The sequence below is a fragment of the Pelodiscus sinensis genome, chromosome 1, assembly GCF_052426305.1.
Source record: "Pelodiscus sinensis isolate ZL-2025 chromosome 1, ASM5242630v1, whole genome shotgun sequence".
NCBI classification, from domain to species: domain Eukaryota; kingdom Metazoa; phylum Chordata; order Testudines; family Trionychidae; genus Pelodiscus; species Pelodiscus sinensis.
Genome location: NC_143052.1, coordinates 305115001 through 305127642, shown reverse-complemented (window position 1 = coordinate 305127642; position 12642 = coordinate 305115001). Strand labels below are relative to the sequence as shown.

The 12642-nt window shown below is 41.4% G+C and overlaps 1 protein-coding gene and 1 long non-coding RNA gene across 11 annotated transcripts in view; one reads left to right on the top strand and one right to left on the bottom strand.

The window, feature by feature from the left end:
* SPATA13 (spermatogenesis associated 13) overlaps positions 1-12642 on the top strand; it is a 130889-nt gene that overhangs the window by 75664 nt on the left and 42583 nt on the right. For 9 of the 10 annotated variants that reach the window (XM_006138886.5, XM_006138885.5, XM_014581469.4 and 6 more), the window contains 2 exons: positions 2748-3110; positions 7001-7145. In XM_006138886.5, the coding sequence (XP_006138948.2) occupies positions 2748-3110; positions 7001-7145 (508 nt within the window). The remainder of the gene's footprint in view (positions 1-2747; positions 3111-7000; positions 7146-12642) is intronic. The other variant, XM_075919261.2, reaches the window with a different exon arrangement.
* LOC149525796 (uncharacterized) overlaps positions 7180-12642 on the bottom strand; it is a 5931-nt gene continuing 468 nt past the window's right edge. The window contains exons 1-2 of the long non-coding RNA XR_016348533.1: positions 12094-12642; positions 7180-12057 (exon numbers count right to left, since the gene is read on the bottom strand). The exon at positions 12094-12642 is cut by the window's right edge and continues 468 nt beyond it. This is a non-coding gene — a long non-coding RNA (uncharacterized LOC149525796). The remainder of the gene's footprint in view (positions 12058-12093) is intronic.

Sequence of the window (12642 nt, the reverse complement as noted above, 5' to 3'; positions counted from 1 at the left end):
TACTGGTTTGTGTACATGCTGTGAATATATAGAATTCCAGCAACAGAAAATGGCTGAAATGTTATGGTGCCCTACTCTATTGACAACCAAATATAGTATTTTAGGTGCTTTCCTTGTTTGCTGACTGTGTCATTACTAATCTTCTAATATTTGTGTAAATGTAATTTGGCAGGCTAACATTTGTTAATTAGAAGCACTTGTAATGCAATCTATAATAAAACAATGGTCTGAAGGAAAGAAAGGAAGGGAGGAATGAAGCGGAAGCAAACTTAGCACAAGCTTGTGGTATGTGAGAGTTATTACAACAGGGTCTGCTTGCTCAGCAATGATTCACTGTAGTCATTATTGCCTATCTTTTTAAAAGCTTTCTAATCAGCTGTTTGAAATTTCATCAGGCATCCATCCAAGTTGGTTCTCAGCCCAGAGACACCTTTTTCTCCTTCTTTCTCTTCCTCGTTTGGTTTTCAGTCACAGTTGTTCAAGGGGTTAAGTTGTGCCTCAACTACAGAACAGAAATTATGCTATTTGTAGCAGTTTCATCACTTTTTCTGAGTCTTGTGTACTATTAAAACTGCCTAAAAGAGTTTCAGTGCTGCATTTACTATGATACAAGAGACTGAAATCTCTGTTACAATCCTTTGCAATGGTGGACAACCTACAGCTCGTGGGCTGCATGTGACCCATCAGGATTCTATGGGTGGCCCATAAAAATTTTTGTTTACTGTTGCCCACATGCATAGTTGCCAGATTTTGCTGGTATTACTATAGTGCCATGCACATAAAGCAAGGGCTCGTGAAGTGATGTGTGTGTGCTGATTGCACATAACATTGACTGTGAGAGCCGTGTGCTCCCTTGGCATCCAATTTTGCACACCCTTCAAATTCCAGGTACACAAACACAATTAGCAAAACTACACTGTCGCTGGATATTGTCTTGGTTATGACAACCTCCAGGGATAGGGTAGGAAGGCCAATCGTGAAGGGGGACCAATCATATGGCCCACTCACTATCCTGGGTTGCCTCTCACTGATCCATTGTCCAAAGATAGCTTCTTTGTAGCATCCTTGGTGGACCACAGAAAGGACCATAATATAGGGCCAAGTTATTCACTTTGGTGTAAAAATCTGTGGAATGAGATTAGGTACCTACAAATTCCTGTTGAACTAAGGAGGCTGTTCTTTTGCCACGTGATTCCCTTACTAGGACACAAAGGCCAAGGGAAAGAATCTCAGAATACTGAACTGAAAACTGCATTTAGAGCTGTGCACCAACCACATTTTCCTTCCCTCCATTATTGGTGCAGTAGCAGCTAGATGTGCATGTATATGCACCTTGTGCTTATCTTTGGAGGTGCCACAGAGCAGAAGTTAATGCCAAAAAACTGCTGTGTTAACCCACCAGTGACTTTTCGGTGTAAGCTAAGATAATTTCTACTGAGAGAAAAACACACAGACCACCTCCCCTACACATTCTTCCACAGTTCACCATCACTCTTCCCTCAAACCTTTTCCATCCATGTGTGGAATACATGTTTTATGTTCATCGAGGCATGTATCAATGTGTATGACCAATAGAAACACAAAATTTAACTGTGGGAGCTTTGCTAATCAGCTGGGTGGCATTTGAATTTCTCTTGAATGGCTGCACAAGTTCCCAGCTTACAGGGAACACTATTCATCACCCCAAAAATAGATGCAGATTTTGACCTGTGCTAAGCTGCAGCACACAAGATGCCTCTGTCTATGTGTTGTAGGTGAACAAATAGTTGAACAGCTTTTTCTTCTCTATTCAATTCCACATCCCTTTTCTATGTAATGCCCATGGGTGTGCTCCTCTACACGCTGCCCTGACTGAAGGGGCCTATAGGGCCCATAGTGTGAAATATTATTTTCAGTGGTTTGATCGTAGCAATTATATTTTATATAGATGCAAATTGTTCTAAATAGATTATAAATCAGGCAACAAAGTAAGAGTTCAGATTTCCCTTTCAAGCATCCATGCTTTGGCCTTGTGGAAACAATGAACCAAAGCCCACACAAATTGCCATGTGTGACAAAGGATAAGTCATAGGATCAACTGCTTCAGTCTCGTCTCTGAAATGAAGATAACCATGCTTTATCCCCTTTATAAAAGTGTTGTAGATCTGCTAGTGCGATGGCTACAGATTGTTAATTACTATCAAGAATAGTGAATTTCAGACCAAGTCCCTTGTAGATACAGGACTAGAGCTCCTTTCTCCTATTTCCAAACTCAGTGCTCAGTTGCCGAGTTGTTAGCTGCCTGCAGTGTTACCTCTTTTCATTGTGAAAGGAAAATAGAGCAGAATAATACATTTCTGTCAGATGTGTGCATTTTTAAACAGAGAATAATGTATATCATACTTTGTGGGCAGACATTATTTTCATGCTGTTTGTTTAGCAAATTTGGTATTTATGTTTGGGTCGGTTGCCACTAGGAAGATGATAATCCAATCATAGTAATGTTGTTAGCAATGGTCATTTGCCTAATTCATGCTTATGATTATGGATCATCATTAGACATCACGTACGGGGTAATAGGTCTGTGGTTATGTATTTCATTTGTTTATGAACTATCAGTTGCATTTATTGTAAAATGAAGTTGTTGTTGTTTATGGGTCCTGTAACACTTCTATAGCAAGTTAAAACATGCCATATGAAAAAAACATTTTAAATTGTTCTCTATCAGAAAATGCTGTGGCTTATTTGACTTGTTCACCTTTAAAAAGGTTATTATTGATGACCAGTGGAAGATGTCCTCATCCCAGGATGAAGAAAGGACAGATGCACAAAAGTTCACTCCCAGGAGATGGGGCTCTGGAAAAAGATCTCGGCCAAGACCACTTTCAGACTATGGTCAGTTGGCAATCAGGAGTTTCTCTATACCAGAAGATTCAGTTGCAATGGAGTCTCGGAAAACAGACTGTGTAGATGGTGAAAGTCAGGTTGGAGTGGCTTCTGTGGAGACTACAGTCCAAATCAGTACAGTAGGTCACCAAAGAGGGCGAAAACGAAGACCTATCTCTGTAATAGGTGGGGTCAGTTTCTATGGGAACAGCCAGACTGAAGAAATAGAAGATCTGCTGACACAAGTAAGATATATGCTCTCTGCAAACTACAAAAGACTCCTTCCTCTTCCTTGACTTTTATCTTCAAGCTAGAAAATAAAATGGACATTTCCTTTCCTTTCTTCTCTTTTTCCAAGCTGACATCATATACTTTCCTTGTTTTGGATAATCTTGCTTGCGTTGTAAACTAACCCTCTTCCTTTTTGGGGATGTTATTTCCAGTAGCTATTTAAAAAAATGCTTATTTGTCTATAATAAAGCCATTTGTATTTTTGATTAGTCTACACAGCATACAGGTTGCAGGATTCAAGTGAGAGGTGTATACAAAGACTATTATAAATAAATAAAGTATTCATAATCCTTTGAAACTGGGCCTCTTAAAAATCTGTGGATATGAACCGATTGGTATTAGTACGTGTGCAGTTAAATGCATAATCCATTAAAAAACCTGTAGAACAGATCAGAGTCTCAGACTGCACGGCTCAGGGATTTGGTAACATGGAGTCTTTCCATTGACTTTAATGGGCCCTGTGGCTCAGGTTCAAGTGTTCAAGTATACCTATGATCAGCAGGTAACTAAAATTGAAACAATCTGACCATACTTGGGTAGCTCGTGAGAAATTAGTTAGTGTTCTTAGTGTAGTTTCTAATTGGTATCCGTATAGAAGAAACATAGACTATTTTGCTGGCTGAGCTAAGAGGTCAATAAATTAATACACTTGGGAAATAAAAGTATCCTTCTCTCCCCTAGAGATAGTCTACAGCACTAGGCTGAGGCAGTGTAAAGAAGCCTGCTTAGTTGTACATGGTTCTACAGCTAGTAAGAGAACTTTGGTCTGAAGTCTTACCCAGAATACATTCTCTCTCTTACCATGTTCTCCACGCTATGAGAACTACTAGTTCAAGCAATTGTTAAATTGATTGACCAGTGAAAAATTATAGCATTTCCTTTAAAAGTATCCTGAAGTTGTTAATGAGGTCTGATTGCGCTTAGTCTTAATTGTTCTCATAAGATTACCTCATCCTGTGAAGTTCAGCACAGTACCATTAAGAATAAAGCCTTCACTTAAAAGAAACAATGATCCTTTTCACTGGCTGAGAATGCTAAAGCGATTATAGGTTTTTCAGTTTCCTGTGAAAACCATTTTTAACATGGATATTCTTATGTAGTCAGTAATTCTTTCTCTGTGTGATATAATACAATTGTCTTTTTTTATTTGCCTGATCAAAAATTGCTAAAACCACCTTCATTCTTTACCAGCAAAACTGATTGAAATCAATGGAAATTTTGTCTGTATTTGGACCAGTACTCCCTAATAAAACAGCTATATTCTTTATTTGTTCATTAAATACTTATTTTTTTTGTGTTCATATGCACCCTTAGCATTGTTGTCAGATCTATGCCTTAATTAACATAGCTGCTGGAACTAGGGCCGCAGTGGGTAGTGTAGCACCCTCTCACTTCAATGATTTCCATCATATACAAGGTTTACAGTTTAGTTCAATGGCTCTCAGCACCCCGCTATAAAAATTGGTCCAGCACTTTAGTTAATGAATTGTGAATAAATAATAATTGGTTTTCAAGAGCTGCTTTTCAATACAGTTAAGGCTTTAAGTCCACCCTACCATGCAAGGTGTCCCATATTTTTTATGGCTTACCTCAAGGGTTTCATCAATATGTGCCATTTAAAAAAAAAATCTTTGCTGCAGTGTGAAAATCCACCTTTTTTCCCATTGGAAACAAATCAGTGTTCTCCTTTCATAGCTTGCCTGTATCAGTAAATGAAGTGGCACATAAATTGGAGTAGGCGTTTCTCTTTTTTTAATTGCAGCTTTGCTGCCACATAGATGAATTTAAACAAATACATTGCTTTGGGAATTAACACTAAAATATGAAACAATTTCCAACGCAGGTACATTTTTATAATTAATAACAAAGGCCTCAATCCTGCTCCCATTATCGTTCAGTGGCAGTTCTGTTACCTGCAAAGGGATCAAGATCAAGGCTTTAATGATAAATTATAATTGGTTAGGAATAAATACATTAAAAGTAATTAGCATTGCAGCTACTGAGTGTTATGGAGCAGCTTGGAGTTGCTTTTCTTGCTTTAATTCGGTTGTGCAGTTCTGAGATATTGAAATACCATAGAAGAAAATAATTAGGTCATATTAAAATGTATCAAAATATTTTTCAGTCCTGTGTTTGGTAGTTAAATTGATAGTTAAAATGTATGAAAAGGACTTACAAATGAGGAAGATATATATCAGAACTAGTTTATAAAGAACTTTTAAAGCCTAATTTTCACTTAGCAGATTTTTTTCTTTTTTTCAAACATGAGAGTAGCATAAAAAAAGTGTTTTTAATGCATTTTGTTTTGTAAAAGGTACCTAATCTGCATGGCTAGAGTCTCATTTCAAACAGAACTATATTAATGTGAACTAGGTACCTATTAGTTTATGCTAGCAGGGTCTACATAGGTCAGGCATTATGCAACAGTTCAGTGCACACTGCAGTTCACACCCCTGTGCTTCAGAGGCTGTGCAGATAAGCACTAAGGAAAAAAATCAGGTTTAAGATAATTTTTGTTTTTTCTTTGAAGTATAATACTTAGCTACAGAACATTTATCTTGAACAACATTCTGGAAATTAACATACCTGGTTGTATAATTTCAGTGTTTCCATTAGGGATGTAATAGTGTAGTCAATTAACCTATAAGCAAAAGCTTATAAGTTAATGCTACTGACTACAAGCATTTTTCCCCCTCCCCACCAGTAAATTTTTTTAGCAGGCTGGCCAGCAGCCCAGCTCAGTCCCAGCTTGTGCTGGTTCCAGGACCTACCCCTGTTGCGGCTCTGCATTTAAATTGTATTAGAAGCCAAGTGGGCAGGCAGCCCAGCTCAGTTCCAGCTCGCATCAGGTCCAGGAGCTCAGTCACCCCCAGACAGGGTCTGCTGCCACCCCTTGCTGCTGCCTCTGTATCAGGTGACAGGCAGCCAGTCCATGAGGGGATCTGTTTTTTAAACTGGCTCCCCTCGCAGACCAACTCACCCTGGCACCCCACGCTGCTGTCTCTGATAATAGAGGCAATAGCATGCAGTGGAGAGGTCTTTTCAGGAGTGGGGTCAGAGCTCACTGGTTGCTTGCCCCACCCCCTATAAAATAGTTCCTAGTTTCCATTCTGTTATGTATTTACAGTTGGTTAACATTACACTAAACCAGTGGTCTCCAACCTTTTAAAGCACTTTTTGAATTTCAGTCAGTCCAGGATCTACCTTAAACCCAAATACCCCTGCTCCACCCCTTCGCCAAGGCCCCACCCTCCTCATTCTGTGAAGATGGGGTACAGGAGAGGGGGACAAAATAACATCAGTGCCCCCCTGCCTCTGTCTCTCCCACTCTGCACAACAAGCAGGAGGCTCCGGAGGGCAGCTCTGAGGCTCTGGGCAGGAGCAGCAGGATGGTGGGGGGAGGGGCAGCTGAAGTGCAAGCACTTGATAGCCTCCCTGCCAAACCAGTCAGGATCACCTGTTAAAGGCTCCAAGATATACCAGTAGATCCCAATATACTGGTTGGTGACCTCTGCAGTAAATTATTCTGAGATAAGTTAGCTACCAGAACATAATACTCCATGTCTGAATGAAGTCTACAAAGCAGAATATACATTGTCACTAATAATAGAAGGCTATAAAGTTTTTAATATAACAGAGAACCTTAATACTATTAAGATATTTACCATAATACCTAATGTAATGTAGCGTTCCATAAATTTAATGACTGTTTGAACTGGGGGGTTCTTAGTGTCCATATAATCAGCTTGAGAGCATAAGGAAATCCCATTTAATACCTGTAGGTATCTTTGGCTTATTGGTAGCTTTTAGTACTACTACTAATGGATTTTCTTTTTCTTTGTAGCCAATAACACGGCCACCAGTTCCAGCCCACCAAGTCCCGCCATATAAAGCTGTTTCAGCCAGATTCCGACCCTTCACCTTTTCACAAAGCACTCCCATTGGCCTGGATCGAGTGGGACGCAGGCGGCAAATGAGAGCATCTAATGGTAAGTTGTCGAAGCAAAAACACGCTCCTCTGTGTTTAGGCAGCTAACAAGCAGCTTTATTAATTAATAAAGCACAGCATGAGCCAAACGTGGTCACAGCAGAGCTAGACCCAGTAAGGCTACTAATACAATCAATCCTAGTATCTTTATACCCTTAACCAAACAGTCTGACGTCAGGGCATTCAATTACAGAAATCCTCAATTAAATTTGGAAAAACAAAGCCTTATCAACAAGATGGCGGACAGGTGCGAGGGAGTACATCTCCTGTCCCAACCAGCCCAATTAACACATACCAATAGCCCATCCTGTAGGCCTCTTCTCACGGGGTGACAGAAAGTTCACTCTGGTCTACGTGCTTGAGAGAAAAGCTGAAATGGTTTCTGATATACAAGATGGCTTCTAGCTAAATATGAAAATGGTTTCTACAGCTTCTACAACTCCCCCCTTTTAGCCTTTTAAAGGCTAACCTTGAAACCATTTTATACCTCCATTTTCCATTAAAGTATTTATGTACATTTCTTGTTCCTTTCTCTGCTCATCCTATTTTAACATCATGAGTTCCACATTCCCTTTGGTAAGGGTCTATCTTGTGTTTTCTAGAATACAAGAAATACAGCATTTGATTAACAAGAAACAGCAATAAGCACAAAAGAATATAGCCAATACTAAAACTACTCTTTGCAAAATCCAAGTTCCCACATGTCCAAACCAGCCTCCCAACCAATCCCAGAGGGTCCAGTCTTCCCCCTGCCTTAGGCGTTTCACAGTTCTTTTAATTTCTGAGGCATCTTCCTTTACTTCTTTGCTGGTGTCAGAAATATACCCACAGCATTTTCTTCTTACTAAGGCACAAACCCCGCTCTTACTAGCTAGGACATAGTCTAGGGCCATTCGGTTTGGCTTTTTCTCACCCTGGCTCCTGAACCGTTACATGTCCAGCAGTACTTTCCAATTGGGGTCAAGGCTAGGCGGATATACCTTGGGTTAGTAAACCCTTTATCCTGCCAAGTATCATTTGGCTTAGTTTACTAAACAGTGTGCCGTTTATTTGAGTGTTGTTTAGTGGGACTGGAATCATTGGGATGCCTCCTTCTGAATGTACTGGACTGTGAGCACATATCCAGCAACCTGTAGAATTAAATTCTTGGGAAACTTGGTTCATTAAAAGCATAAACACATTTGAACCATATAGGTTATAACTACTAAATATTAAAAACAAGATTAAGCATAAGCTCAACATGAATTGTTTGTCCAGCCTCATGCTGGCTGTTCTTCAGGACTTCGTAGTTTGCTTCACCTATCGCTGGCAGGTTCTTCTGGGCCGCAGCTGGTACCTTAGCCTTGGTCTCTCAGGCTCGTCTGCTTCTGGGCCTGGATTGCCGGTACCAAGCCTGTGCTGATCCTCGTCTACTTCTGGACCTGGGTTTCTGGTACCAGGTCTGTGGTGATTCCCATCTGCTTCTGGACCTGGGTTTCCGGTACCAGGTCTGCGGTGCTCCTTATTGGGGCCGACTTCTGTAGGAGCCAGGACGGGTTTGCAGTGGGATGCGTGAATCCAGGTGGGCAATCCTTCGCACTTTACAGCAGTATGGGTGGTCAGAAGGATTTGGTAGGGACACTTTCACCTGGGTTCCAGGGCAGTCTTCCGCTGGTGAACTTTCACGCAAACCCAGTTTCCTGGTTGTAGTTTAAGGCACAGCTCAGTCGGGGCCTTAACCTGTGAATGATAAGACTGTACACACCTCATAAGTTCCTGGCAATACTTGACTATGCTTCCTTTAACAAGTGTGGCATCAGCCAGGTTAATTTCTGGGCTACTTTACAGTCTCATAGGTTGGCCACATGCAATTTCATGTGGACTGAGTCCAGTTTTCTGATTAGGAGTGGCTCTCATGCTCATTAGGGCAATCTGGAGTGCTACTATCTATGTTAAGCCAGAGTTCTTACATATTTTAGCAAGTTCGTTCTTTAAAATCCTGTTTCATCTTTTTACTGTTTCTGCGCTCTCCAGGTGTCGTGCACAGTGCAGTGCTTGTCTGGGAGAGTAGTACTTCTCTAGTTTTTTTTGAACAATTTGCCCAGTAAAGTGGGTACCTTTATCACCGGAGATCACAAGGTGTATTCCCCATGATGGGATGTAATAATTTAGAAGTTTCTTAGCTACTGTGATGTCATCATGTTTCCTGCAGGGATAAGCTTCTACCCATCCCAAAAACAAGCAAACAATAACCAGCACATTATTTAAAGGATTGACATTTAGGCAATTGAATAAAGTCCATTTGTAAATTCAGAAATGGTCCTAAAGGCGGAGGTCTGGTTGCCGGAACTGTCTTTACAGGTTTACCCACGTTGTGGGCTTGGCAGACAGGGCAAGCCAGACAGTAATCTTTGGCTGCTTGGGAGAATTTGGGAGCAAACCAATTTTGTTTTAGGATTGCTACCATCCCCCCTTTTGCCAACGTGCGACAATCTAGGGAGCACGGGGGCAAGGTGAGGTAGCAAGACCACTGGGGCAACAATGTGGCCATCAGAGCTGCACCACAAGTGGTCTGGGTGCAAAGTGCACCCTGCCAGTCTCCACTCCTGCTTTTCCGATTCTGGGGCTTGGTCTTGCAGGAGGGCCAGTTCTGAAAGAGACGGCATAGGAGCTGGCGATGGTAGGACAGAAGGGAAAAACAGCAGGTAGAGGAGCAGATTTCACTACATTCTAGACAGTACAAACTGCATAGCCTGCTACTAAAACTTTACTAAAATTATAAAGGCAAGAACCATTTATATAAAGCACAATGTTAAGATTATTTAAGGGACTTAAATTATTCTTTCATTAAAACAACAATATTGTACACACAACATTTGAAATACATATATCACAATTAAGACACACACAAGACAAATCTGGACAGAACACAGAACACAAACTTATTATGTCATGACACAGAACCATGTTTTTTTGTTTGTTTGTTTTCTTCAGTTAATTTTCAGCTGATATTAGCACTTCTTGATGATCTGAAAGACAAAGAAAACATTTCTACCCACATTGGGGTGGTGCATTATATTTTAGAACACTTTTTCTTTACAGATTTTTGCTACTTTTTGATCAGCCTGCTGTTACCCAATTGTATGCTTTTATTTTGAACACTAGCTTCAGAGGGTTTGAGTAAATTACTTTATTATTTAATTATTAAGTTAAAGGTGGCATGCCTCAGTTTCCCTCTTGTACTGCAGACCAGGCTTTTTTACTGCCACAGAAACTCTTAGAACAAGGTGCTTGCTAGTTACTATTCCAGCAAGCAAAAAGGTTTTCCTTTCCTAAAAAGAATCACATGCAATGTTACAGACTTACTTATGGGGGACAGTGCTCCCCCCCTTCCAGAACAGACAGGCAGTTTGCAGACACACACAACCTTGGATCTGAAAGCAAGCCAAAAGTGCTATCAGCTCAGCCTTGACCAGAAACACTGTGAAGTTTCTGGGCTTGGATTTTTTTAAACAATAATTAGGTTCCTTGGAAGACACATTTAACCCTTAGGGTGCAGGTTTTACAAATTTACAATGTATAGATTTTATTCTTTTATGCGGTTAACCAATTAAGTTTCAGTAGAATTCCTTATTTTCTCTTTAATAGATTTTAACAAAGTATCTGTAGCCAAATGTTTAACTTGACTGTTTCATTGCTAAGATGATTAGAAGAGGCTGCAAGAAACGAGTCATTTCTTAAAGCAGGTTTGTTTGTTTTTTTCCTCCCCTTTAGGATTTGGAGGAACACTTTCTTTAAACTTTTAAACTTATTTTAAACTTTGTGTTTTGCTTTGGATCGGGCAAGTTTGTTACAGGAGCCCGTGTTTTCAAAGGGAAGAGCTAATTCCTTTCAGTTATTTTTCATGTTTCCTCTCTATCTGTGTATGCGTTATAAAGAGGGATAGAGGGGTGATGTTGTGCCAGATTTTCCCCCTAAGCTTGGTTGATATGGGTGTGCCAACTGAGAATTTTATTTTCTTTTTCTTTTTCCACTTCTTATGTATTATTTTGGCACAGAGGTGCTGCAGCAACTTTTAAGTTACCTATCTTACTGCAGGGTGGATTTTTGCTTTTCTGAGCTTTACTTTCATCCCTCATAGCTTTAATTTTTCTTCTTTTCCAATTTGTTAAATGCTTACAGGTCCTTGGACCATTATGTAGTACACAGGGGTGCCTTTCGGCAGAGTGGGGGGTGTTTAAACTAACCCCCACTTAAACTAACTTTACACACTCCAAAGAAAGAGTCTGCCGGGTCTAGAGTGTCAGACCTTAGCAGCTCATGAAATAAGGGGAGTCGTCACTCCCTCACATATCCGCTGAGTCTCGAGGTTCAGCTGACCCCCCCCATTGCGTTCAGAGCTCCCTCGTGGGAGAGCCCTGGTGCAGCTGGGATCAGCTCAAGTCTCAGACCTATGCAACGGCATTCATTCTTTACTCATTACATTCATACTCATTTTCCACACACATTTTTTCCTCCTTTTTCACATTTTTCCTATAGTTTCCACATTTAGCTGCATCTTTATTTATTGTCTAGTTCCCATGGGTTTCTATTAAGTGACGCTGCCCTAAGACACCCGGCACTTAATATCAGACTTCATTAGGATCCTATACCAGAAAACACTTAACATAAAGGCACTGGAATTCCTGTAGACTGACCTACCCCCATTTCCTGCGCGCGCTTAATTCTGTAAGACACCGAACTAAAGTCCGCCTGCTTACACTATATTCTGCAAGTCACCGAATCAGAATCCGCCTGCTCGCTCTGCGAGTCACCGAATCAGGATCCGCCTGCTCGCTCTGCGAGTCACCGAATCAGAATTCGCCTGCTTGCTCTGCAAGTCACCGAAACAGGATTCGCCTGCTTGCTCTGCGAGTCACTGAATCAGGATCCGCCTGCTCGCTCTGCGAGTCACCGAATCAAGAATTTACCTGCTCGCACTGGTCCCCCCCCTTTTTGTTGCGAAGCACTGGACTCAAGGTCCACCTGCCTCGCAGGGGTTTCCGGCACCTGCCCCAGCCCGGCAGAACACCACGTCCTGGCGCCTGGAGACAGCCTGGCGGAATGGGGCACTATGGCCTGGGGTTAGCCTCAGAGGTCAGTACTACGCCCACAAATAACAGAGAGAGACAACAAAGCTTCCCCACAGTTCCGTGTGCCGAGAGAGAGTAATGGCACCACACCAGCTTTTAGCGTCCGAACACAGAGGGTCCAGCGCATGGCTGCCTCACTAGAGACACCGGTGTGCCCTTTTGGAACTGTGACACATAAGACAGGCCTAATAGACAAAGACAGACACAGACAGACAAAAATGTTAGCCGCTCCACAAAATTGAATTTCGTAGCTCCCCTTACCCCGATGGCCGGCCGTCACTCCAAATCCCAAGCCCTCAACCAGGAGATTTCGTAACAGGTATCCCCTTTACCTTCTCTTGAGCGCTCTGAGAGGTTTGGAAGTGGAGTGCCGGTCCGTCCATATGG